Consider the following 25,057-nt stretch of genomic DNA (forward strand, 5'->3'; position numbering starts at 1 on the left):
TAACATGTACATTTCTGCTGGACTTAACCTTTGTACAAATGTTACAGCATGGCAGAATGTTCTAATAGTGACCTTTCTATCAGTGTCCCTCCAGTGTTAACGCAAATCAACTTCTTGTGTGTAATTCTTCATTTCAAAACAAGATCAAAAAACGTGGGGGGAGAAAATCTGTCTTCTCTTTTCCAGGGAACAGTACTGGTCACAGCAGAATAGAATCTGACACTAAAATACCATTATGTCTTTCATCAAAGATTGTTACTTTTAAATTATATTCCTGCACCTTAAAAAAAACATGGCTAAACGGAAAACAATTGATAGATAAAGACATCCAATTACCATGTTTATTCATCTTTACAGGAATTATTTGTGAATTATGTGCACTATACAATTACTCTATGCCAAGTTTAACAATGGGTTACATTAACTATTTGTAAAAAAACATTTTTGACAAATCCAATGGTTATCTATCTTGACCTTCATCCTCGGTCTACCTCAAATTTTCATGGTCAGTTCCAGGAGTTGCTGTATTGCTAAAACTAGAAGTAAATTAGAAATTTACTGCAGCAATATTAATCAGAGTTTTGATCTATGGAAGACCCAAGAAAGAAAACATATCAGAAAAATCAAAGGATGAATGGAATATTCCAACCATTTTCCAATGGTTAAAGAAGGAAAGGTGCCAATCTGCTCCCCACCCCGGCTGATGGGCAAGGTGCGTGCTGAAAGTCCTTCAGTAGTAACTGCAGGGTCCCAGGGATTGGGCTGGGTGGTGGGATTGGCTGGATTGAGGGATTGGCTGGATTGATTTGCAGAGAGCCGGCATGAAGTCAATGGGTTGAATGGCCTCCTTCTGTGCCTTAAATCACTATGACTTGCCCATGGAGACATTCTTAAAGTTCTTCATTCTAGGCTGTTTGACAATAGAGGGCATCACAGTGAAAGCACACCTCTTCTTGCCCAATATGCCCACCTCCCCCAAGGGCATTTCAGCAAGCAGTCAACCATCAGGGGCAATCCTGGAATTTACTCTTCCCTTGTACAGAAGCACTTGACCATGAAGGAGATGCCAATATCTCTTTAATGTTATTGAATGATAGGTCTTGAAAATACTTTTCTATTCACTTCAAATCAACAGGTATTACCTCATTGCACAGATTCAATCAATTGTTGTATTGTGCTATTGTTTCCCTTCTATTTACTGAGGTGCAATCTCTGCCGTCACAAAAAACTGCTTACGAGATCAGTTACCAAAGTCCAGAAATGTACAGATAACAGAAACTCAATGGGCAGAAGTAATAATGAGGCTGTGTGAATCTCACATACATGAAACCCGTGACAACTATACAACAGATTGACATCGAAATACTGGTTCTGAATCCCATATCTGCTGTCCCAAAATCTGAATGGACCCAAAGACCGGCGACATTTAAAGTTGGTGCCCCAGGTAGCAACAAAACCCTTTTATTTATTAAACTTTATTTGATGTATTGTAAGTCCACGCTAGGCCTAGGACCCCAAAATTAATAAAAGCTCCCACACATCCAGTCCTGAGCTGCCAGGATACGGGGTCCGCTTCCCATATTCCACCATTAGGCTGCCGAGCCAAAGAAATTGGATTTTTTTTAAAAAATCCAATGTTAAGCTGCTCTTCACTGCCCAAATATCTCAGAGTAGAAAACTATCTGCTCCCATTAAACTTGTTGCTGGTTAATGAGAAGATCCCACAATGACCCAAAACTATGGTATCCAATTTCATTCAAGCACTATTGGGTGTAAAAACTTACATGAGTGTACAAGCAAATTCCCTCAGAGAATTACTCCTGCTCCAGGAATTTGCACCTCCAGACTCCACCCATTATTATGAGCAAGTTTTGTGGTTAATGATTGCTGGTTTTCTAACTCTTGTAGCATTAGTTCCACATTAAATAACTGGGTGGGGGAATTAATATGATATACAATCGCATGATGCAAATACATGTTGCAAGTGGTTTGCCTCCTTTTAGCATAGTGACTCATGACTTACACCCAAGGCCAGGCTAACAATTACAATCACTCTGTTTTTCCTCCTTTGGCCGTTCTAATACTCGTGGATTAAATCCTCGTTTGACTCCATCCCAACCATCCTCCAGTGCAATCTCTCCCACTTTCATCGAACCGTAAATACATTCTGTTAGTTTCATAAAGGCCAGGTCAACATTGCTGTTGTTTTTGGCTGAGGTCTCGACGTAATTCAGATCCAGCGCCTCTGCCAACTTCTCTGCTTCTTCGCGGGAGACATTACGGTCGTCGGTTAAGTCACTTTTATGCCCAACCAGCACGAAAATTGTCTTGTTTGGATAGACATGGTTATTAACCTCCGTCAGCCACTCCCTGATGCTCTCAAATGACTTCCGGTTGGTCACATCGAACATGAGCAGACCCCCGACAGAGTTCCTGTAGTAGGATCGAGTAATTGATCTGAAAAAATACAACAACATTGTTTATTTACTAGCGTCACAAGTAGGCTTACATTAACACTGCAATGAAGTTACTGTGAAAATCCCCTAGTCACCACACTCCGGCACCTGTTCGGGTACACTGAGGGAGAATTTAGCATGGTCAATGCACCTAACCAGTACGTCTATCAGACTGTGGGAGGAAACCAGAGCACCCGGAGGCAACCCACCCAGACACGAGGTGAACATACAGACTGCACAGTGACCCAAGCCGGGAATCGAACCAGGGTCCCTGGCGCTGTGAGGCAGCAGTGCTAACCACTGTGCCACCATGGCAGTGCTAACCAACTGACTAAATGTTTAGAAACAAATCAACAACTCATTGTGAGCAGTGACTGGAGACTCATCTACAATATTCAGCTGGTGGACTCAATGACTTTCATTGTTCCTCATTACCCACATCTAGAAAACTGAAGTTGGCCAACTCAGCTGTCACGGTACGATTATTTTCCCTTCCTGGTTTTGCTTCTTACCCCATCACCGCCGCCAAGTTCAGAAGCTAGGTTACAGGGAGTGTGATTGAAGAGGTTTGGAATTCTCAGGTGGTCAGGTATCATCTACAGCAAGAGCAACAAAGCAAATGTTTGAGCTTTGACTTTTCCTTGGCAACACACTGGCTTCCTGGGACTCGTCCTCCTGGCTGCTCAGTGACTTCCTGGAAAGTCTCGTTGAGATCAATAATTGAGCGCTTGGCAAAACAGCAGCACCAAATATTAAACTTACCTCAGTCTGACAACACAGGGTCTACAGCTTATAACAGTTACTGAGAGCTTTTCAAACCCCATTACAGGTGTCATAGGTCAAAGACGGATTCCAAGGAACCTGGAGTTACACAAACAAGGTCAAAACAACCTCCAGTGCAGTACAGAGGGAGGGCTGCACTCTTGGAGGTGTCAACATTTGGTCCCATCTTCCCTCGGAGGTGAACGTAAAAGGATTCTTTGTACTATTTTGAAGGAGGGAAGTTATCCCCAGTATCTTGGCCAATATTTATTCCTCAATATACATCATAAAAACTGATCCAGTCATCGTCACATTGCTGTTTGTGGGAGTTTCATAGAAGCCTACAATGCAGAAGGAGGCCATTCAGCCCATCAAGCCAGCATTGACATTAATCCCACCCAGGCCCTATCCCCGTAACCCCATGTATCTAACCTGCCAGTCCCCCTGACACTAAGGGGCAATTTATCACAGCCAACCAACCTAACCTGCAACTCGTCAGTGTTTGCGGAGTGTAAAATGGCTGCTATGTTTTCTATATTACAATAGTGATTACACTTCAAAAGTACTGCATTACTGTCAAGTGCTCAGAGGTGTTTGCTGGCCATGAAAGGCCCTACATGAACGTAAGCCTATTTTAAAAAAACATTAAATCACACTACCTGACCGCCAAGCCTCAAGAATCAGGATTCTTACAATTGGTATAAAGGATTACATTAAACTTGGAGTGAAGTTGTTGCAGGAATCACTTTTTGGCAATGTTACCCAGTGCCAACTGGACTTTTCAACCTGTGTTCAGTCACCCTTAAGTGGCACTAATAATCAGGCACAATACCAAGGGAGTCATTTCTCTCCCCCTCTCCCAAGAGGGCTTAGGAGTCATCGAATATAATTGCATTTGCTCCTGCCCCCTACAGTCTGTGCTGCAGCATGGCCGAACAGTTACTTGGGGCCAGTTACTTTGGCCCCAAGAGTATCACAGTCAGGCCTGATCCAGTCATCGCCGGCCAGTCAAACATGCACCTTGTATCATGAGGAGTGGCAGCCCTCAATTGCAGCCCCATTGCCCCCAACACCTGTCCCACCTTGGGATCCAGAGGCCAACATTAGCCCCACCACCTGCTTCCCTAAGAGGCGTCAACTCAGCAGAGAATCACTTTGAACGTTTGTGATTTTTCAGGTCAGCAAAATCACAGAATACCATAGTACAGAAGAGGAGCTTCAGCCCATTGAGTCTGCACTGATGCATGAAAAACCCTGACCTGCCCACCTAATCCCACTTGCTAGCACTTGGCCCATAGCCTTGAATGTTTTGGTGTGCCAAATACTCATCCAGATATTTTTTCAAGGATGCAAGGCATCCTGTCTCCACCAGCCTCCCAGGCAGTGCATTCCAGATCACCACCACCCTCTGGGTATAAAAGGTTTTCCTCAAATATCCCCCCCGCCAAAACCTCCCACCCCTCACTTTTAACTTGTGTCCCCTTGTAAATGACCCTTCAACCAAGGGAACAGCTGCTCCCTATCCAGCCTGTCCATGCCCCTCAGTCTTCTCTGCTCCAGAGAAAACAACCCAAGCCTATCCAACCTCTCTTTATAACTTAAACTATAACTAGGATTCAGTGACACAAACAGCGTGTTTACCCATCGGGCAGAAGACTGATCTTATTTACAATCACTTTCAACACCCTTCCTTCAGAATATTTCTCGGGCTAATGTCTGACCATTCCATCATGTGCATGTGAGACTCAGCACAGCGCTCGTGATGTTTTGTTGTGTGGTCAGCACTACCAGTGAGGTTGGATGTGTCCCTGTTTCACTGGAAAAGATGACACTAATTATTGTATCCACAGCGACTGACAATGCAGAAACCAGCTCCTTACTCCATGAGTAATATCTTTAAATGTGGCATTCAATATAAACCTTAAGCTTTTTCTTTACACAAAACCCTTTTCAGCAAGGGGGTTTATGCTGGCATTCATAGTTCATAAACAAACGTTGCAGATTGTTCAAGAGCTTCCCAGTCACTGTTCTGAATTTATTTTTGCCAATTGCATCACCTTGCATTCCGTGCTAAATGTAACGTCGGCAGTTTATAACTTTGGCCAAACAAATCTGCACAGTGCATGTGCCAAAATGTTGTTATTGCAGTTTAATTTTTGTCAGAGCACGTTTAAAGTTGTAGGACAGAACTTTCCTTTATGGAAACAATGTTCAAATCCAAGGGCGGCGCGGTGGCACAGTGGTTATCACTGCTGCCTCACAGCGCCAGGGACCCAGGTTCAATTCTGACCTTGGTTGACTGTTTGGAGTTAGCACGTTCTCCCCATGTCTGTGTGGGTTTCCTCCGGGTGCTCTGGATTCCTCCCACATTCCAAAGATGTGCGGGTTAGGTGGATTGGCCATGCTAAATTACCCTTTAGTTAGGGGGACTAGCTAGAGTAAATGCATGGGATAGGGCCTGGGTGAGATTGTGGTCAGTGCAGACTCGATGGACCAAGTGGCCTCCGCCTGCCCTGTAGAGATTCTATTCTATTATTCCCCCTCTAGTATTCTTTCCCAAATGCAAAAGTCTAGACAGCAATGTGGCAACAGGACTTTGGCAATGGTTGGTATCAGTCAAGCTCAATCTTGTCCTTAACCAGTGTTTGGATGCACAGCCACACAATTCCCAGCAAGGTGGAACTCAGGAGCAGGAGTTCTGGATGTTTTAAACCCAGGACTATTGGAACCTGTTAGAAATAGCGTTGTTGTTTTAGACCTGCTTCTGTGATACATTCCAACAACTGGCCTAACCACAGGCAGAAAATAACAGGCTGGACAAGGGGCTGGAGGCACAGCATGTGGTCTGACCCTACTCCTGCAGGCCACTCACCCCAAATTGGACTCCTAAAGCCAGGTCAGTTCTTCCTGCTGAGATCTTTTTTTTTTAAAAGAACATATCAGAACCCATTTCTCTTTGAAACAACTCATTCACCTCGTCTCAACTACACCCCCCTTTCCAACACCCTGACCAAGGCAAGCAATTGTTCCCATCAAGTATCCCTCACCCTATTGCACAGAATGGTATAATTCACTGCATTTACCTGTAATCATTGTTAAATGTACACTATAGTAACAGTTATGAGATCATAACATCAGAAAAGCAGCCAGCATAATCAAGGACCCCACACACCCCAGATGTTCTCTCTTCCACCTTCTTCCATCAGGAAAAGAATACAAAAAAGTCTGAGGTCACATACCAACCAATTCAAGAACAGCTTCTTCCCTGTTGCCATCAGACTTTTGAATGAACCTACCTTATATTAAGTTGATTTTTCTCTACACCTTAGCTATGACTATAACTCTACATTCTGCACTCTCTCCTTTCCTTCTCTATGAACGGTATGCTTTGTCTGCACAGTGCACAAGAAACAATACTTCTCACTGTATACTAATACATGTGACAATAATAAATCAAATCATGCGCTTGATTTGAAACTTTGTACAAGTGGGCGAGGGTTGAAATCAGGCTCATGTCTTGGAATGTATAAAAAAATTGCAAGAAGCACTTTTGGGATAATGACTATTCAGGAAACTCTTCAGTTTCTACAGGGAACACTGGGGGTGGGTGTGTTTTTTTTAAAAATTCAAATACTTGCATTTTACAAGTCAAAGAATCAGAGGTTTACAGCATGGAAACAGGCCCTTCGGCCCAACTTGTCAACGCTGCCCAGTTTTTAACCACCAAGTTAGTCCCAATTGCCCGCATTTGGCCTATATCACTATACCCATTTTACCCATGTAACTGTCTAAACGCTTTTTAAAAGACAAAATTGTACCCGCCTCTACTACCACCTCTGGCAGCTCATTCCAGACACTCAGCACCCTGTGTGAAAAAATTGCCCCTCTGGACACTTTTGTATCTCTCCCCTCTCACCTTAAACCTATGCCCTGTAGTTTTAGACTCCACTGCCTTTGGAAAAAGATGTTGACTATTTACCTAATCTATGCCCCTCATTATTTTATAGACCTCTATTAGATCACCCATAAGCCTCCTACGCTCCAGGGAAAAAAAGTCCCAAACTATTCAGCCTCTCCTTATAACTCAATCCATCAAGTCTCGGTAGCATCCTAGTAAATATTTTCTGCACACTTTCTATAATAGGATGACCAGAACTGTACACAGTATTCCAAGTGTGGCCTTACCAATGCCTTGTCCAATTTCAACAAGACATCTCAACTCCTGTATTCAATAAAGTTTCAAGTGTTTCGCACTTGTACCATTGAAACAACTAAAATAAACAATCAATTTGGATGTGTAAATTGAGTAATAGGATTTCTGAAGCTGAGAGACCAATTAATCCCTGCTTTCAGAACGTTTGATCCAATAGCGTGTCCACTTAAACAGTCAGAAATTCAGTGTCATCACAATCAATCTCTAATCTATAACTCAATGACTCTATAATCCCTTCTTCACGGGTAAGACAGTCAATGCAGGTTGGATGTGCCGAATGGCCTCCTTCTGCATTGTAGCAATTCTTATAAGATTCTATGGGAAATGCCTTACATTTGTATGTTGCCTTCATGTAATGAAATTTCCAAAGGTGTTTTATGAGAATATCATCAAGCAAAATTTGACACTGAACCATATCAGAACAAGATGGCCAAAACCTGGTCAGCGGTTCTACTGGGTACCTTGGAGGAGGAGGAGGTGGTAGAGAAGCGGAGGGGTTCAGTGAGAGAATTCCAGAGCTTAGGGACTAGCTAAGGAACGCATGACCACCAATGGTAGAGGAATTAAAATCAGCGATGATTCAGAGGTCAAAATTAGATGAGCGCGGACACTTCAGAGTCGCGAGGCTGGAGATTAATACTCCCAACACCTTGCACCATTTCTCTAATAAACTGATTGCAGTTTTAACTGTTGATTCGAAACCCTGCAGTGTCGTGTTAATAAGAGAGCCATTCAAATAAACGGGTGAGCTTCTTATGCTAAATAGTAGGCAAAAGAATCTCGTTCAGTGATCCTTTGTTAACGCGTTTGAAGTCCAAATCTCTTAACTCTTTGGCTGGCCATTTCTCCCCCCCCCCCCCACCCCTCCCCTGATAAAACTAAAAATGACAAATTTGAACAAAATCCAGGTAACATCCGGCCTACAGAAAATATTAAAATTCTGGCCTTTGAATTTACCATTTATGGAGGAGTGAACCAGCACAAGTAAATCACAGGGAATATATTAAAACCCCCAAAGACAGCCAGCCAGACTACACTTAATTATTTGGTGCAGTGCACATCATGATTAATTCAAAGAGCAAATATTCCTCAATTGTAGACTTGTATTCAAGAATTAGGAATAACACTTCCTAAACTATAAAACTTTATTTACATTACTGATTCAATCCTCTGCCTCTTAAAAAGGAGAAAACATGTTAAATTCACATGATACTAATTAAACGCCTTTGAGTAAGAAAGACTCCTTTACATTTTCGTAAAAGCAAAATACTGTGGATGCTAGAATTTGAAACAAACTGAATCTCAGCAGGTCTGACAGCATCTGTGGAGAGAGAATAGAGCCAACGTTTCAAGTCCGATGACCCAAAACATTGACTCTGTTCTTGTTCCTTCATATTTTCTCTTTGTGAGCTCAGTATTTAAAAGCTCTACAATCTCAAGGTTTAAGCTTTGTTAATGCTTCACATTAACAAAAACACTCCACGAGTACGGACTGGTAGGAAACATTTCACGTACACTGTTGCCTTCTTCAGGGTTGACACCATCTGCATTTGGCTGAGAGAGTCTAGCGTTGAACAAAGCAGTTTAGAAATTCCCAAGTTGTGTTCTAGAACTGTAGCGCCAATTTGAAGAGGCTTTACATTCTAGAACTGTAATGCCGGTAAGAGGTACCACGTACTAGAACAGGTTTCACATTCTAGAACTAAAGTGTTAGTATGAAGGGGGCCTCATTCTGTACCAATGCTAACGTTGCAGCCTGAATGCAGAGTCAGGACTCAACATGATCTCCTCACAATCAAGGATAATTTGCTCCCACTCCAGTTAGATGGGTTCTCCAATGGTTGATAAATCCAATGTGTGATTTGCAGTCTCTGCCACTTGCAGGGTCAGTGGGATGAGTTTTGAACGCCTGATTCCTCGACTTCACCTCTGCACATTCACAAAGACTCCTGACATGTTCGGTGCCTTCCCCCATGATCCTTTTCTGTCACAAGCCAGCGTCTCCCATAAATTGGTGGCAATGTCTGACCTCTTCAGGGAAGCATTGAGGGAACTCAAAGCATTTCCTCTGTCCTCCTGGGAGTTTCCTGGTGCGAACAAGTTTCGAGTAGAACAGTTGCTTCGGGAATCTGACGTTAGGCATACAAATGACATGACTGCCCAAAATGAGACCAGAGAAAAGTGAAGTGAGATCATTAATATTTTGCAGACAATTTGAGCAGCTACATTGATAGCAATTTGCATTATGCCAGATCTGTCACAAAGAGGTATGACAGTGTGTCAAACTTCACTTGGAGTACAAGTTGCTGTGGCAACATGTGCTTTTGCAGGCATGTTACAGTCTGGGGCTATGGACTGATGGTGGAGGTTCCAACATTCTTTCCATCACACAGCTGACCAGGAATGCCTCTCACTCCTGCCATTGGCGTGTGCTAGGAGGATTTACAGGCAGATACTCAACTTGTTTGGCCACGTTATGAGCACAACTTCCTCAGTCATCAAGTCCTAGGATGAGATTAAAACCCAGAGCTTCTGGTTCAAGGACCGGGACGCCATCCACTGCATCACACAACAATAAAAGATTAGTAAATAGCAAAGGTCTGCTTTTTTTCCCCCCAGGATTAGATCAATTTGGTCCACTCATGGCAAAACAGCAGCACAGTGGTTAGCACTGCTGCCTCACAGTGCCAGGGTTCGATTCCTGGCTTGGGTCACTGTCTGTGCGGAGTCTGCACGTTCTCCCTGTGGATTTCCTCCTACAGTCTGAAAGATGTGCTGGTTAGGTGCATTGGCCATGTTAAATGCTCCCTCGGTGTCCCCGAACAGGCGCCAGAGTATGGTGACATGGGGATTTTCACAGTAAATTTATTGCAGCATTAATACTTGTGGCAATAATAAATAAATAAATAATTTTAAACTGCTGATTCTTAACTATACATGTTTTTCATTAATCAGCAGCAGATCTGAGTTTGCAGGCATTTTTAAGCCTCCATTTGCCCAAATAATCCAATGAAATGTGGCCCTGGTCAAAGTGACAATCCTTTTTTTTGTGTCCCTAACCAATCAGCCTGATATAACTGTTTACTGGTTATAGGTAGCCCTATTGTTTGGTTGGAAATGGTAAAGATATCTGGAACAGCCCTTGACAGCATCACTCATTTGTTTTTGTAAAACACCTGGAGCCCAATTTCTAACACTGTTAAGAGCCAAGACTTTGCACCTTGCCTGTCACTTATTGACCAGCGAACCAACTGAACAACTGAACAGAAAGGCTAGGATTAAAAACCTTCCAACTAAAGAAGAAATGTGAGTTGCACTGGTCTCATGATAGCAGTTTTCACACTGCTCAAATCATTGAACCTTTCCTGATAGAACATCTTTCCAATTCAATAAATAATCAAGACAATTATCTTCAAAATTAATGTAACACCAGTCTGCAAAGTAGAATGATGGTGAGGTTTACAGGATTCCCACAAACACCAGGAAACAAAATGAAGGAGTTGATGGAATACCAACCTGCTGGACAATTACAGAAAGCTCAGATTTCTACCCTGAATCATTATACAAATAAATAGGTGTGAATCATGGCTCACCATCAATCTCACCTTCAAGCCAGAAGGGTTCAAGTCCCACTCTGGGGATTTGAGCACGAAGCCTAGATAGTCGCCTCCGCGCAGTATTGATGAAGTGACCCAATTTTGGAAATGCAATTTTTTGGATAAGTCGAAACCCTGCCCACCCTTCGTGGAAGGAAAATATCCTACGTTGATGAAGCGGCAGGGAGTTCCCGACGGTGCCTTGGCCAATATTCAACCCTCAACAAAAATCACTGAAAGTAAACAAAAAAAACCCAAGATTTGGCTTTGATCACATGGAGTCTTGCTGTGCACAAACTCCACACTTAACAAGGGTCATTGGAAAACAATCACTGGTGTAACACGGGCTAATTTCCCCCCCTCGAGTTCATGTGCTAGACTCACGGCAACCGGGGATTAAACTTTGGGCCTTCCCAAACTATGACTCAGTTCTACAACACAAACATCGAGCCTCTGACAAAAAAATGCACTCTCATTTAGTTTGCTCGGCTGAAGTTAAAATTTGAACAATGCCTGACTACAAATTATTTTATGAACAAAAGGATCAAATGCATCATAACTCCCACTCCACCAACAGCCAATGGGCAGCGCACTGTCTGAGCTATCCCGTCATCCAGATCAGAAAGACACTAATTTAAAATACTGATTCCTGCTCAATTAACTCAACTAACTCAGGTCATTGCTCGGGGCATCACAACTGGTTCAAGGCCAAACTATACAGATCAATAAATACTGACCCTGGGCGGCACAGTGGTTAGCACTGCTGCCTCACAGCGCCAGGGACCCCGGGTTCAATTCCCGATTTGGGTCACTGTCTGTGTGGAGTTTGCACATTCTCCCCGTGCCTGTGTGGGTTTCCTCCGGGTGCTCCGGTTTCTTCCCACAGTCTGAAAGACGTGCTGGTTAGGTGCATTGACCCAAACAGGTGCCAGAGTGTGGTGACTAGGGGAATTTCACAGTAACTTCATTGCAGTGTTAATGTAAGCCTTTCTTGTGACTAATAAATAAGCTTTCACATCATTTTATGTGGGTTTCCATTGCTGCCAGAGGCATGAGAACCACCTTATTTATATTGCAGCCAGGACTGCTTTCTGTGGTTCCACCACCAGAATCAATGCAAAATTGAAATTTGGGCAGAGCACGATAGGGAACACAGGCTAGAAAAAAAAAATTATAGAATCCCTACAGTGCAGAAGGAGGCCATTCGGTCCACTGAGCCTGCACTGACAACAATCCAACCCAGGCCTTATCCCTGTAACCTTTACCCTAGCTAGTCCCTCTGACACTGAAGGGCACTTTAGCATGGCCAATCAACCTAACCCGCACATCTTTGGACTGTGGAAGGAAACTGGAGCACCCGGAGGAAACCCACGCAGGGAGAACGTGCAGACTCTGCATAGACAGTTACCTGAGGCTGGAATTTAACCCGGGTCCTTGGCGCTGTGAGGCAGCAGTGCTAACCACTGTGCCGTCCCAATACGTGAACAAGTCCCCGACTGCAGTGGGAGAGTCCAGCAACTACCCTCAATATTCCCAGGCTAGGAAAAGGGAAAATTCAGGCAGCTTTTCTAGCCCCTGATCACTAGGTTAGGATCGCTCAAGGTGAACACTTGCGAAGAGAACAAGATCAAGCTTTGCTGTCTCTCTGGATGGCTTCATATAGAAAGACCACTTAGATGCAGCAAATGCTGATGTTGCCTTAGAAATATGTAAGAAGTTTAACACCAGGCTAAAGTGCAACAGGTTTATTTGGTAGCAAATACCACTAGCTTTCGGAGCGCTGCCCCTTCGTCAGGTGGAGTGGAGAAATGCTCACAAACAGGGTATACAGAGACACAAACTCAATTTACAGAATGATTGGAATGCAGTCTTTACAGATAATCAAGTCTTAAAAGGTACAAACAATGTGAGTGGAGAGAGCGTTAAGCACAGGTTAAAGAGATGTGCATTGTCTCCAGACAGGACAGCCAGTGAGATTCTGCAAGTCCAGACAAGCTGTGGGGGTTACAGATAGTGTGACATGAACCCAAGATCCCGGTTGGGGCCGACCTCATGTGTGGGGAACTTGGCTATCAGTCTCTGCTCAGCGACTCTGCGCTGTCGTGTGTCGTGAAGGCTGCCTTGGAGAACGCTTACCTGAAGATCAGAGGCTGAATGCCTGTGCACTCAGCGCAGAGTCACTGAGCAGAAACTGATAGCCAAGTTCCGCACACATGAGGTCGGCCCCAACCGGGATCTTGGGTTCATGTCACACTATCTGTAACCCCCACAGCTTGTCTGGACTTGCAGAATCTCACTGGCTGTCCTGTCTGGAGACAATACACATCTCTTTAACCTGTGCTTAATGCTCCCTCCATTCACATAATCAAGTCTTAAAGATACAGACAATATGTAAAGACTGCATTCCAATCATTCTGTAAATTGAGTTTGTGTCTCTGTATGCCCTGTTTGTGAGCATTTCTCCACTCCACCTGACGAAGGGGCAGCGCTCCAAAAGCTAGTGGCATTTGCTACCAAATAAACCCGTTGGACTTTAACCTGGTGTTGTTAAACTTCTTACTGTGTTTACCCCAGTCCAACGCCGGCATCATTAGAAATATGTCCCAGAGTCAATCAGTATCTTCAGTAACTGAGGGAAGAAAATTAGAGGAAAAAGTAAAAAAGTGCAGGACAGGCCATAAAGAAAGAGATTTATTGAAGGATAGTCAATGTTGAATGCAATCCATACACTTCCTCCTTGTCCTATATCACCTGAAGGTAATTAGGTAGTTTGTAGACAGTCATCATGCAATATTTGATTCATCTAGTTTTTAAAAAGATGTGCTGTGGTCACTCAATTGGTAGGTTATTCAACCATGGAAGCTTAATTCCCACTTAAGACCATAAGAAATAACAGGAGAAGGCCATTCAGCCCCTCGAACCTGCTCCACCATCCACTCGGATCACGGCTGATCCAACATTTCCCACATTCACTTTCCTACCCTTTCCCCGTAACCCTCGATTCCCTTACTGATCAAAAATCTCTCTCAGCCTTAAACATACACAAGGACTCTGCCTCCACAGCTCTGTGGTAAGACTCTCAACCCTCAGAAGAAATCCCTCCTCATCTCAGTCTTAAATTGATGCCCTTTTATTCTGAGGCTATGCCCTCTGGCCCTAAACTCTCCCATGAGGGAAACATCCTCTCAGCATTTACCCTGTCAAGCCCCTTAAGAATCCTGTATGTTTCAATGAGATCACCTCTCATTCTTCTAAATTCCTTGAGCAGAGACCCAACTTGTTTAATCTTTCCTCATAAGACAATCCCTCCACACTGGGGATCATCCCAGTGAACCTTCTCTGAACTGCCTCCAATTAAATAATATCTTTCCTTCAATAAGGGGACCAAAACTGCTCACATTACTCCAGATGTGGTCTCACCTGTACCTTGTACAGCTGCAGCAAGACTTCCCTACACTTATACTCCAACCCCCTTGAAATAAGGGCCAACATTCCATTAGCCTTCCTGATTACCTGCTGCATCTGTGTGCTAGCTTTGTGTTTCGTGCACAAGTTCCCCACAAGTCCCTGTGTTGCAGCTTTTCTCCATTTAAATAATATTCTGTTCTTTTGTTCTCTCTTCCAAAATAAACAACTTCACATTTTCCCCCATTATACTCCATTGCTGCCAGGCTGCACAGTGGTTAGCACTGCTGCCTCACAGCACCAGGGACCTGGGTTCAATTCCCAGCTTGGGTCACTGTCTGTGTGGAGTTTGCACGTTCTCCCCATGTCTGCGTGGGTTTCCTCCGGGTGCTCCGGTTTCCTCCCACATTCTGATTAGGTATATTGGCCCAAACAGGCGCCGGGGTGTGGTGTTAATGTAAGCCTTACTTGTGACTAATAAATAAACTTTATTTGCCAACTTACTTAACCTATCAATTTCTCTTTGTAATCTGTTTGTATCCCTCTCGCACCTTGCCTTTCCACCTATTTTTGTGTCATCTCCAAATTTGGCTACAGTGCAGTCACTTAAGTATCAACTGTGGCTCACTTAATAGCACTCTGAAGATTGTGGGATTAAATCTCATTCCTGGACTGGAGCACAAAAACAATTGCTGACACTCCAGGACTGAGGGAGTGCGATACTGCTGGAGGTGCCGTGATTCAGAGACCCAGGTTTAAACTTAAACCAAAATGATCTGCTCTTGTTATCACATTCCTATTTGTGGGAGCTTGCTGTGCACATATTGGCTGCCGATTTTCCAACATTGCAACAATGACTCCCCTTTTTCATTGGCTGTAAAGTACTCGGTGATAATATACATGTTCTTTCCCCCGGTGCACATGCATGAACATCCAGCAGGGAGTGACAACAACTCACATTTACCAAATATAAAAGCAAAGTACTGCGGAAGATGCTGGAATCAGAAACAAAAACAGAAAATGCTGGAACATCTCAGCAAATTTGAGAGAGAGAACAGAGCCAAGGTTTCAAGTCTGGATAGGCTGGCACGGTGGCACAGTGATTAGCACTGCTGCCTCACAGCACCAGAGACCCAGGTTCAATTCTGGCCTCAGGTCAGCATCTGTGTGGAGTTTGTCCGTTCTCCCAGTATCTGCGTGGGTTTCCTCCGGGTACTCCGGTTTCCTCCCCAGTCCGAAAGATGAGCTGGTTGGGTGCATTGGCCATGCTAAATTGTCAGGGGGATTAGCAGGGTAAATATTTGGTGTTACAGGGATAGGGGCTGGGTGGGATTGTGGTCGGTGCAGGCTCGATGGGCTGAATGGCCTCCCTCTGCACTGTAGGGATTCTATGATTCTAAGAAGAGACACTGATGTAGGATCATCCACACTTGAAACGTTATCTCTGTTCTCGCTCCACAGATGCCGTCAGACCTGCTGAGAATTTCCAGCATTTTCTGTTTTTGATTCACATTTGCCAAGAGTCTTTATCATCATAACACTAAATAATGAGGATTGGGAAGAGTGGATCATCATTATTTTTGTTTACTCACTAAACCATGTGCTCCAAACCACCTCTGGTGAGATCAGCCTTCAGACTGTATGATTCAGTGTCATATTACACAGAGTTTATCACAGATCCATCAGACCTTTATATAGAATCCCTACAGTACAGGAGGCCTTTCAGCCCATCGTGTCTGCACCGACCAGAATTCCACCCAGGCTCTATTCCCATAACCCCACACAGTTACCCTGCTAAAAGGCCTAACACTAGGGTCAATTTAGCATGGCCAATCAACCTAACCTGCACATCTTTGGACCGTGGGGGAAAACCGGAGCACCCGGAAGAAACCCATGCAGATATGGGGAGAACGTGCAAACTCCACACAATCAATGACCCGAAGCTGGAATTGAACCCGGGTCCCTGGTGCTGTGGGACAGCAGTGCTAACCGCTGTGCCACCCATCAGTCATTACAATGGAAGTTGATTTTAATCTTTGAATGTTCAATAATCCAACTAGACAAAGTTAAGGTCTGCACCAAAAAAGATAGAATGACCTATCAGTAACCTTTTCCACATTGGCTACCAAACAACTCAAAGGCTGTTCAGCGAGAGGCATGGAACTGGGAAGCAGTAACAAGTTGTGAGGCTGCTGCACCCAGTAATGGAATGTTTCCCTCTCAGGATATTTCAAAGTTACTTCTTTTCAGTCAAAGTTTGAGTTTCACAGAAAGCTTTTAAAATGGATCGACCTTTTAGCCAGCGAGTTGTTTAAAAAACACAGCACTTAAAAAGATCCTGCAATGTTCTGAGTAAACTAATGACAGGCCTGATGGCATTTGGAGCTCTCTAATTGTCTAACCGCTGGTTCAGGCAAACGATATTTCAGTATTTACATTAGCTGCCCTTGAGCCCTTCTTAAAGATGTGTCAGCAAGCAATCGTGGACTCAAATAGTCGCTACAATCAAATAGCCAAAAAATATTCACTTTCTGGCCTCGTAAGTGAATATCAATCACTGTATTGAGAAGTCAGAAAATAACTGACATGACAACAAAGGATCAATAGCTTCACAAAATATATATTTTTTAAAAAAAACACAATCCAGTGTTGAGATTAGAGGCAAAAGGATCAAGGATCTTTCAACATTAATTTAATGTCTTGGAAATATATATCTATCTGGAAGAAACAGAGACACCTATTTCTGATCCTAATGAGAAGGAAGAGTGATACCAAAGAACCCCGCCCTCTAAACAACCCATCCCCCTTTATTCTTCCTCTTCAGAAAATGCTGACCGAGTTCCCACAGTCTAAATTCTCTTCCCCAAACCTAGTGTTTCTCCATCTTCTTTTCCTCTTATAAGACCTCCTTAAAACCTATCACCGATCAATATTTTCCTTCCCCCTCCCTGGCCATCCAATATCCACTTTCTTGGCTCAGCATCCATTTTGATTGGCCCTCTGTAAAACACTTCGCAATTTCTTCTGTATTATAGACACTGCGTTCACATATTGCTGGTGATGCGACCAAACAGCTATGGTGTGCGAGAGAGAATCGGACAGCGATCTGACCTTGGTTGACCACTCTTTAGTGAGGGACAATCACGGCTCCCACTTACCCAGAACTCTGCAGCTCAGCCAATTCCACTCAGGAACTGGTAGATAGTCAGAGTTGGAAGTCTGGTCATTATTATTGGCTCTCACTAGTCTATGGGACTCCAGCCAGTTGTAATGACCTTCAAGCTCTTTACAAATAAGTCAGTATCATTGGTAGCCCTAAAAACCTTGTGTGCCACCTGTCGTGGAATCTGTTCAGATCTTGACAATGACTGATCTGCACATATCCTGCTAAAATAACTGTCATTTTTGAAATAACGGTGACTAAATTTTATTCCATTCCCTGTAAACTCCATCCTAACCCCAGAGAATAGGCAGTTGATGGTCGGTTTAAAGCTCTCTCCGCAGGTCAAGAGATACTCCACTAAGTGACATTTGAACATTGAGATCCAAATATGAAACTGGCAAGCCAAACAATGATGAGACAGAGTACAGGAAAGAGATGGAGAATCTGGTGAAATGGGTGTGATGACAATAATCTATGTCAGTAAAACGAAGGAGCTAGTCATTGACTTCAGGAAGTGTAGTGGAGGACATGTCCGTCTACATCAACGGTAATAAAGTGGAAATGGTCGAGAGCTTCAAGTTTCTAGATGTCCAACTCACCAACAAACTTGGCCTGAACCCTCCACACTGACGCTATAGTTGAGAAAGCCCACCAACGCCTTGAATTTCTCAGGAAGCTAAGGAAATTCAGCATGTCCGCTACGACTCTCAATTTTTACAAATGCACCATAAAAAGCATCCTTTCCGGATGTATCACGCCTTGGTATGGCTCCTGCTCTGACCAAGACCGCAAGAAACTAAAAAAGGATTGTGAACGTAGCCCAGTCCATCACGCAAACCACCCTCCCATCTACTGACTCTGTCTACACTTCCCACTACTTTGGAAAAGCAGCCAGCATAATCAAGGACCCCATGTACCCCGGACATTCTCTCTTCCACCTTCTTCCGTCAGGAAAAAGATACAAAAGTCTGAGGTTACGGTACTAACCGACTCAAGAACAGCTTCTTCCCTGCTGCCATCAGACTTTCAAATGGACCTATCTTATATTAAGTTGATCTTTCCATACACCCTAGCTATGACTGTAATACTATATTCTGCACTCTCTCCTTTCCTTCTCCCCTATGTCAGTGGTTAGCACTGCTGCCTCACAGCACCAGTCACCCAGGTTCAATTCCCAACTTGGGTCACCATCTGTGTGGAGTTTGCACATTCTCCTCGTGTCTGCGTGGGTTTCCTCCGGGTGCTCCGGTTTCCTCCCACAGTCCAAAGATGTGTGGGTTAGGTTGATTGGCCATGCTAAATTGCCCTTAGTGTCCTGGGATGTGTAGGTTAGAGGGATTAGTGGGTAAATATGTAGGGATTTGGGGGTAGGGCCTGGGTGGGATTGTGGGTGGGATTGTGGCCGGTGCAGACTCGATGGACCAAATGGCCTCTTTCTGAGCTGTAGGGTTTCTAAGTTTCTTTTCTAAGTTTCATAACATGCAAGAAACAATACTTTTCACTGTATGCTAATACAAATGACAATAATAAATCATTATAGCTGGAAGGTACTGATACTTACTGCACTTAAATGAGATCTGCTGCAATAATTTATATTTTGCATTAATACAAGAAATTGATACATATCATGAGGAACATAAATTGTTTTCTGCTGGAGAAGTGATGAGTCACTCTTGAGGTAATCCAAAATTCTGCTATCCATGTCTTAATAACACGCAGTCCCATTACCCTATCAGCCCCGTGTTCTCTGACTTACATTGGCTCCTGATCAAACAACATGTCAGTTTTATAACTCCCAACCTGGTTTTCAACTTTTTCTATGGCCTCACCAGCCACCACCCCCCTCCTCCTCTCCCCCCCCCCCTCCCTCGTCATCTCCTTCAGCCCCACCACCCTTCGAGATATCATAGAATCATAGAAACCCTACAGTGCAGAAGGAGGCCATTCGGCCCATCGAGTCTGCACCGACCACAATCCCACCCAGGCCCTATCCCCACATATTTTACCCGCTAATCCCTCTAACCTACGCATCCCAGGATTCTAAGGGGCAATTTTTAACCTGGCCAATCAACCTAACCCGCACATCTTTGGACTGTGGGAGGAAACCGGAGCACCCGGAGGAAACCCACGCAGACACGAGGAGAATGTGCAAACTCCACACAGACAGTGACCCGAGCCGGGAATCGAACCCGGGACCCTGGAGCTGTGAAGCAGCAGTGCTAACCACTGTGCTACCGTGCCGCCCCTTATCTGAACTCATCTAATTCTGGCCTCTTGGAGTAACCCTCATTTTGATAACTCCACCATTGGCAGCTGTCTTCAACTGCCTGGGCCCTAAACTCTGGAAATCCCGCCTCCCCGCCCTCAATTCAGTCTTTGAGACACTCCTTAAAACCCATCTCTTATCTGACAGAATACTTCCGGAGGTGACTCAAGTTCATATTTCATTTTTAAGATACTCCTTTGAAGTCCCTTGGGATGTTTTATTACACTAAAAAAAGGTGCTATACAAATTCAGTGGTAGATTTCAAGCAAGAGATTCTGACAAGATTTCTCAACACTTTAATTTGGTAGGCTAATCTCTTGCAGAAAGCCAGCGCAGTCAACAATTCATTGTGAATCACTTTGGGGCGTGCAGAGACATATCATCATAAAAGGCAAGTCTTTGCGTGTCCCACTTTGTGAGCCCATATACAGGAAACCAGATAAAAAATTCCACACCCTTAACAGAAATTGACATTTGATCCACCTTTTCTCAAAACGAGGCAGTAATTTGAGATTTGCAGCCAAACGACTGATGCAAATCTGTAAACAACCAGCAGACCAACCTCTGGTCTGACTTTAGGCATTCCGGTTTTGGACTTAATTACTCCAGTGCGAGGCTAAGGAGTCAGACTTGGCTCAGTGGCTGAACTCAGACTTAGATTCAAACTTTCCCTCCATGGAATTGACCACAAGAATCTTTAACATGTCAGTGCAGTGCTGGGGGGAATGCTGCACTGTTGGGGGATGATGTAAAAAGTAAAGTAAAAAATGTATTAGTCACAAGTAAGGTTTACATTAACACTGCAATGAAGTTACTGTGAAATTCCCCTAGTCGCCACAGTACGGTGCCTGTTCGGGTCAATGCACCTAACCAGTATTTTGGATCACACTAAGGCCTGCCTTCCCTCACTATTCAAAGAGCAAAGAAGTTCCCCTCATGTCCATTATCTCGTTACAGTTTGAGGGATACACTGACTGCGATGTCTCCGACATCAAAGCAGTAACTATGCCTCACTGTGAAGTGCCTTGAAAGGGCTGGAGGTGTGAACAGTGCTACATAAATTAAGCAGCCTGGTTACATCCATATTTTCTCGGTTCTTCAGAATTTATTTTAAAAAAACTTCCACAATTCTCTTTCCAGTTTCCTTCTTCTCCAAGATTATAAAATCAATTATTTAGTTTGAAACTTATAGTAAAATGGTTTGTTTCCACTAAGCACCACGATTCTGGTAAATGCACACTCTCTCTCTCTCTGGCATTCACACCAGGAAACAGAATAAACAATGGCTTCATGAATACAGAAAGGATAAAATTCTAGCGATCAAAGCACACACCAGTCTAGTTCCTTAAAGTTTATTTATTAGTGTCACAAATAGGCTTACATTAACACTGCAATGAAGTTACTGTGAAAATCCTCTAGTCGCCACACTCTTGACACCTATTTGGATACACTGAGGGAAAATTTAGCATGACCAATGCACCTAACCAGCACGTCTTTCAGACTGTGGGAGGAAACTGGAGCACCCAAAGGAAACCCTCGCAGGTATGTACAATTATAGGAGAAATTCATAATAAAATCAACTTATATTTCATACTTGATATAATCCCTCAAGATTCCCAGAATCTCTACAGTGCAGAAGAAGCCATTTGGCCCATTGAGACTGCACTGAATATTTTACCCAGGCCCTCTCTCACACCCTATCCCCGTAATCCCACGCATTTCCCATGGCTAATCCATCTAAACTACACATCTTGGGACACTAAGGGGCAATTTACTATGGTCAATCCACCTGACCTACACATCTTTGGACTGTGGGAGGAAACCGGAGCACCCAGAGAATGTATAAAATCAATCAGAATTTTGAATTTTCAGTTTGTCTCTGTCCTGTATTTAATACAATAAGAAGTTTAACAACACCAGGTTAAAGTCCAACAGGTTTATTTGGTAGCAAAAGCCACTAGCTTTCGGAGCCTTAAGACCCTTCTTCAGGTGAGTGGGAATTCTGTCCACATCATGACTATTTAATAAACATCTTAAACAATTTATCAATAAGACAATGTATTATTTGAACTTTTTTAGAACACATTGCTTATTGCAGCTATTCATTCATCCCTCCTTTTACAAATGCATGGACCTTTGCAGGTATGAGTGTTATCGATAAGTATGACTGAATATTGAAAACATATGAATCGATTTCCTGTTCTAACCACGTGTGGTGTTAACCTGCAACTATTACCTCCTGTTACAATGCCCCGCCTTACATTCAACACACCAACACTGAACGCAGTACAAGCATGGAGAATTGTTACTTTCAGGATATTGTGTTAATGCAATGCTGTATTCATCCAATGCTGATAAAGTTTTTTTAAAAGCATGTATTCAATTTACAGAAATATTTCAGGAAAGAGGAAAGGAGTTTGTATTAAGATTTACAGCACAACCCAGGCCATTCACTCAACTAGTCCATGCTAATGTTATAGTCCAATCAAGCCTCCTCCTGTCTGTCCTCAAGTAACTCGAACAATATAAACCCTTCTTTCTCATCTGTGGCTCAGTGGCACTGGTTGGCACTGCTGCCTTACAGTGCCAGGGACCCACTTTCAATTCCCAGCTTGGGTCACTGTGCGGAGTTTGCACGTTCTCCCCGTGTCTATGTGGGTTTCCTCTGGGTGCTCCAGTTCCCCCCCCCCCCCCCCCCCCCCCCCGCCCGCCCGCCCCCACAGTCCAAAAGACGTGCTGGTTAGGTGTATTAGCCATGCTAAATTCTCCCTTTATGTACCCGAACAGGCGCCGGAGTGTGGCAATTAGGGGATTTTCACAGTAACTTCATTGCAGTATTAATGTAAGCTTACTTGTGACTAATAAATAAACTTTAAACTGCTTAAAAGCAAATTACTGCAGATGCTGGAATCTAAAAGCAAAGAAGAAAATGCTGGAAAATCTCAGCAGGTCTGGCAGCATCTGTAAGGAGAGAAAACAGCTGGCGTTTTGAGTCCAGATGACCCTTTGTCAAAGCTAAAAGGCACAGAAAGTGGGAGATATTTATACTGCAGGGTGAGGGAATGAATGATGAGTCATAACCACAGAAACCAGGGGAAAAGACTGCTAATCACAGAAACCCTACAGTGCAGAAAGAGGCCATTTGGCCCATCAAGTCTGCACCGACCACAATCCCACCCAGGCCCTACCCCCATATCCCTACATATTTACCCACTAATCCCTCTAACCTACACCTCTCAGGACACGAAGGGGCAATTTTAGCATGGCCAATCAACCTAACCCACACATCTTTGGACTGTGGGAGGAAACCCAGAGGAAACCCACGCTAACATGAGGAGAATGTGCAAACTCCACACAGACAGTGACCCAAGCCGGGAATCGAACCCAGGTCCCTGGAGCTGTGAAGCAGCAGTGCTAACCACTGTGCTACCGTGCCGCCCTGTCCACAGAGAGAATAAAGGGTGTGGATGGCCAAACGGCAGAGAAACTAAAATGATGTTGCCGGGGTGGGACAGAGGTAAGATTTAGAAAAAGAGGGAGAAAAGGTATGGGAAGGGGGATAAGGGGGGGGGGTGGGGGGGAGAAGAAAAATGAAGACAGACAAGAAGATAGAGAACCGTAAAAATTTAAATACAATAGAATGAAAACAAAGGGGTCGAGGTGGGGCAGAGCTAATTATCTGAATTTAAACTGTTTCTCCAGTGTCCCCTTAAATGCTTCGAGCCCATTCGCCTGGACCATTCCCTGGGTCAGGGAGTTTCCCCACACTCTCTGGGTACAGACAGAACAGAAACACTGGAGACTAACTTGCAGCGAAGGAAAAGTGTCAACAGTTGTTCCAAAGCTTCAAGTTGCCACTAACCATTCATTACTCACTAACTTGTCCCAGAGCGTTTCAGGAAATCATCCCACAGACCACGAATGTTTCGTAACTGGTGACGGGAGGGATGTCTGTGTCTGTCTGTGACACAAACTGACCTGAAGCGCTCCTGGCCAGCGGTGTCCCACAGCTGGAGTTTGATCCGGCAGCCCGGCTCGACTTCCAACACGCGAGCGTAGAAATCCACTCCCACTGTGGGATCCTGCACCTCACTGAACGAGCCATCAGTGAAACGCTTCAGCAGAGAGGATTTCCCCACTGTGGAGTCCCCCAGGAGGATAATCCGAAACTGGTACTGCCAGATAGCATCCATAGCATGTTCCAGAGCAGTGTGTGTGCTGCACTCTCCCTCCACCCTCTGAGTCAAGTTGTTGTTCCAGACACAGTTACCCTGTCTCCCCATTGACGGAAGTGGATATCCTTATCTTGCTGCTCGCATTGGTTCAAAAGTTTTACTGGCATCATGTGATGCTTCCCAGAAAATCCCAGCCATTGGATTGGGCAGCTTCCCCCTTATCCTCATTGCTGAGACTTTGCAGATTCACCCAGGCGCTCTCCCCCCCCCCCCCCCCCCCCTCCAATATTGGGCAACTTATATTCATGTTGGAACCTTGTCAAAGAACAAAGCTGAGAACAACATTGGAGCTCATTCTAGTTTGCTCAGATCTTCACATGTGCAGTGTCACAGATAGAAATCTCTCTGGGGGAGGGGGGGACGGGGGAGGGAGAGGGGGGGACGGGGGCGGGAGAGGGGGGGACGGGGGCGGGAGAGGGGGGGGACGGGGGCGGGAGAGGGGGGGGACGGGGGCGGGAGAGGGGGGGACGGGGGCGGGAGAGGGGGGGGACGGGGGCGGGAGAGGGGGGGGACGGGGGCGGGAGAGGGGGGGGACGGGGGCGGGAGAGGGGGGGGACGGGGGCGGGAGAGGGGGGGACGGGGGCGGGAGAGGGGGGGACGGGGGCGGGAGAGGGGGGGGACGGGGGCGGGAGGGAGAGGGGGGGACGGGGGCGGGAGAGGGGGGGACGGGGGCGGGAGAGGGGGGGACGGGGGCGGGAGAGGGGGGGGAGAGGGGGGGACGGGGGCGGGAGAGGGGGGGGACGGGGGCGGGAGGGGGGGGACGGGGGAGGGAGGGGGGGGGGACGGGGGAGGGAGGGGGGGGGGGGGGGAGGGGGGGAGGGGAGGGGGGGGGACGGGGAGGGAGGGGGGGGCGGGGGAGGGAGGGGGGGGGACGGGGGAGGGAGGGGGGGGGACGGGGGAGGGAGGGGGGGGGACGGGGGAGGGAGGGGGGGGGACGGGGGAGGGAGGGGGGGGACGGGGG

The 25,057-nt window shown here is 45.1% G+C and overlaps 1 protein-coding gene across 1 annotated transcript; it reads right to left on the reverse strand.

The window, feature by feature from the left end:
- Positions 1-315: 315 nt before the first annotated feature.
- LOC144509420 (ras-related protein Rab-39B-like) lies at positions 316-24,217 on the reverse strand. Its single transcript, XM_078238284.1, has 2 exons — positions 23,840-24,217; positions 316-2,457 (listed from the first exon to the last, which is right to left on the reverse strand). The coding sequence occupies exons 1-2, from the start codon at positions 24,142-24,144 to the stop codon at positions 2,037-2,039; spliced, it is 726 nt and encodes a 241-aa protein (XP_078094410.1). The 5' UTR covers positions 24,145-24,217; the 3' UTR covers positions 316-2,036.
- Between the last annotated feature and the right edge of the window lie 840 nt (positions 24,218-25,057).

Source organism: Mustelus asterias, chromosome 21 (genome assembly GCF_964213995.1).
Source record: "Mustelus asterias chromosome 21, sMusAst1.hap1.1, whole genome shotgun sequence".
NCBI lineage: Eukaryota > Metazoa > Chordata > Chondrichthyes > Carcharhiniformes > Triakidae > Mustelus > Mustelus asterias.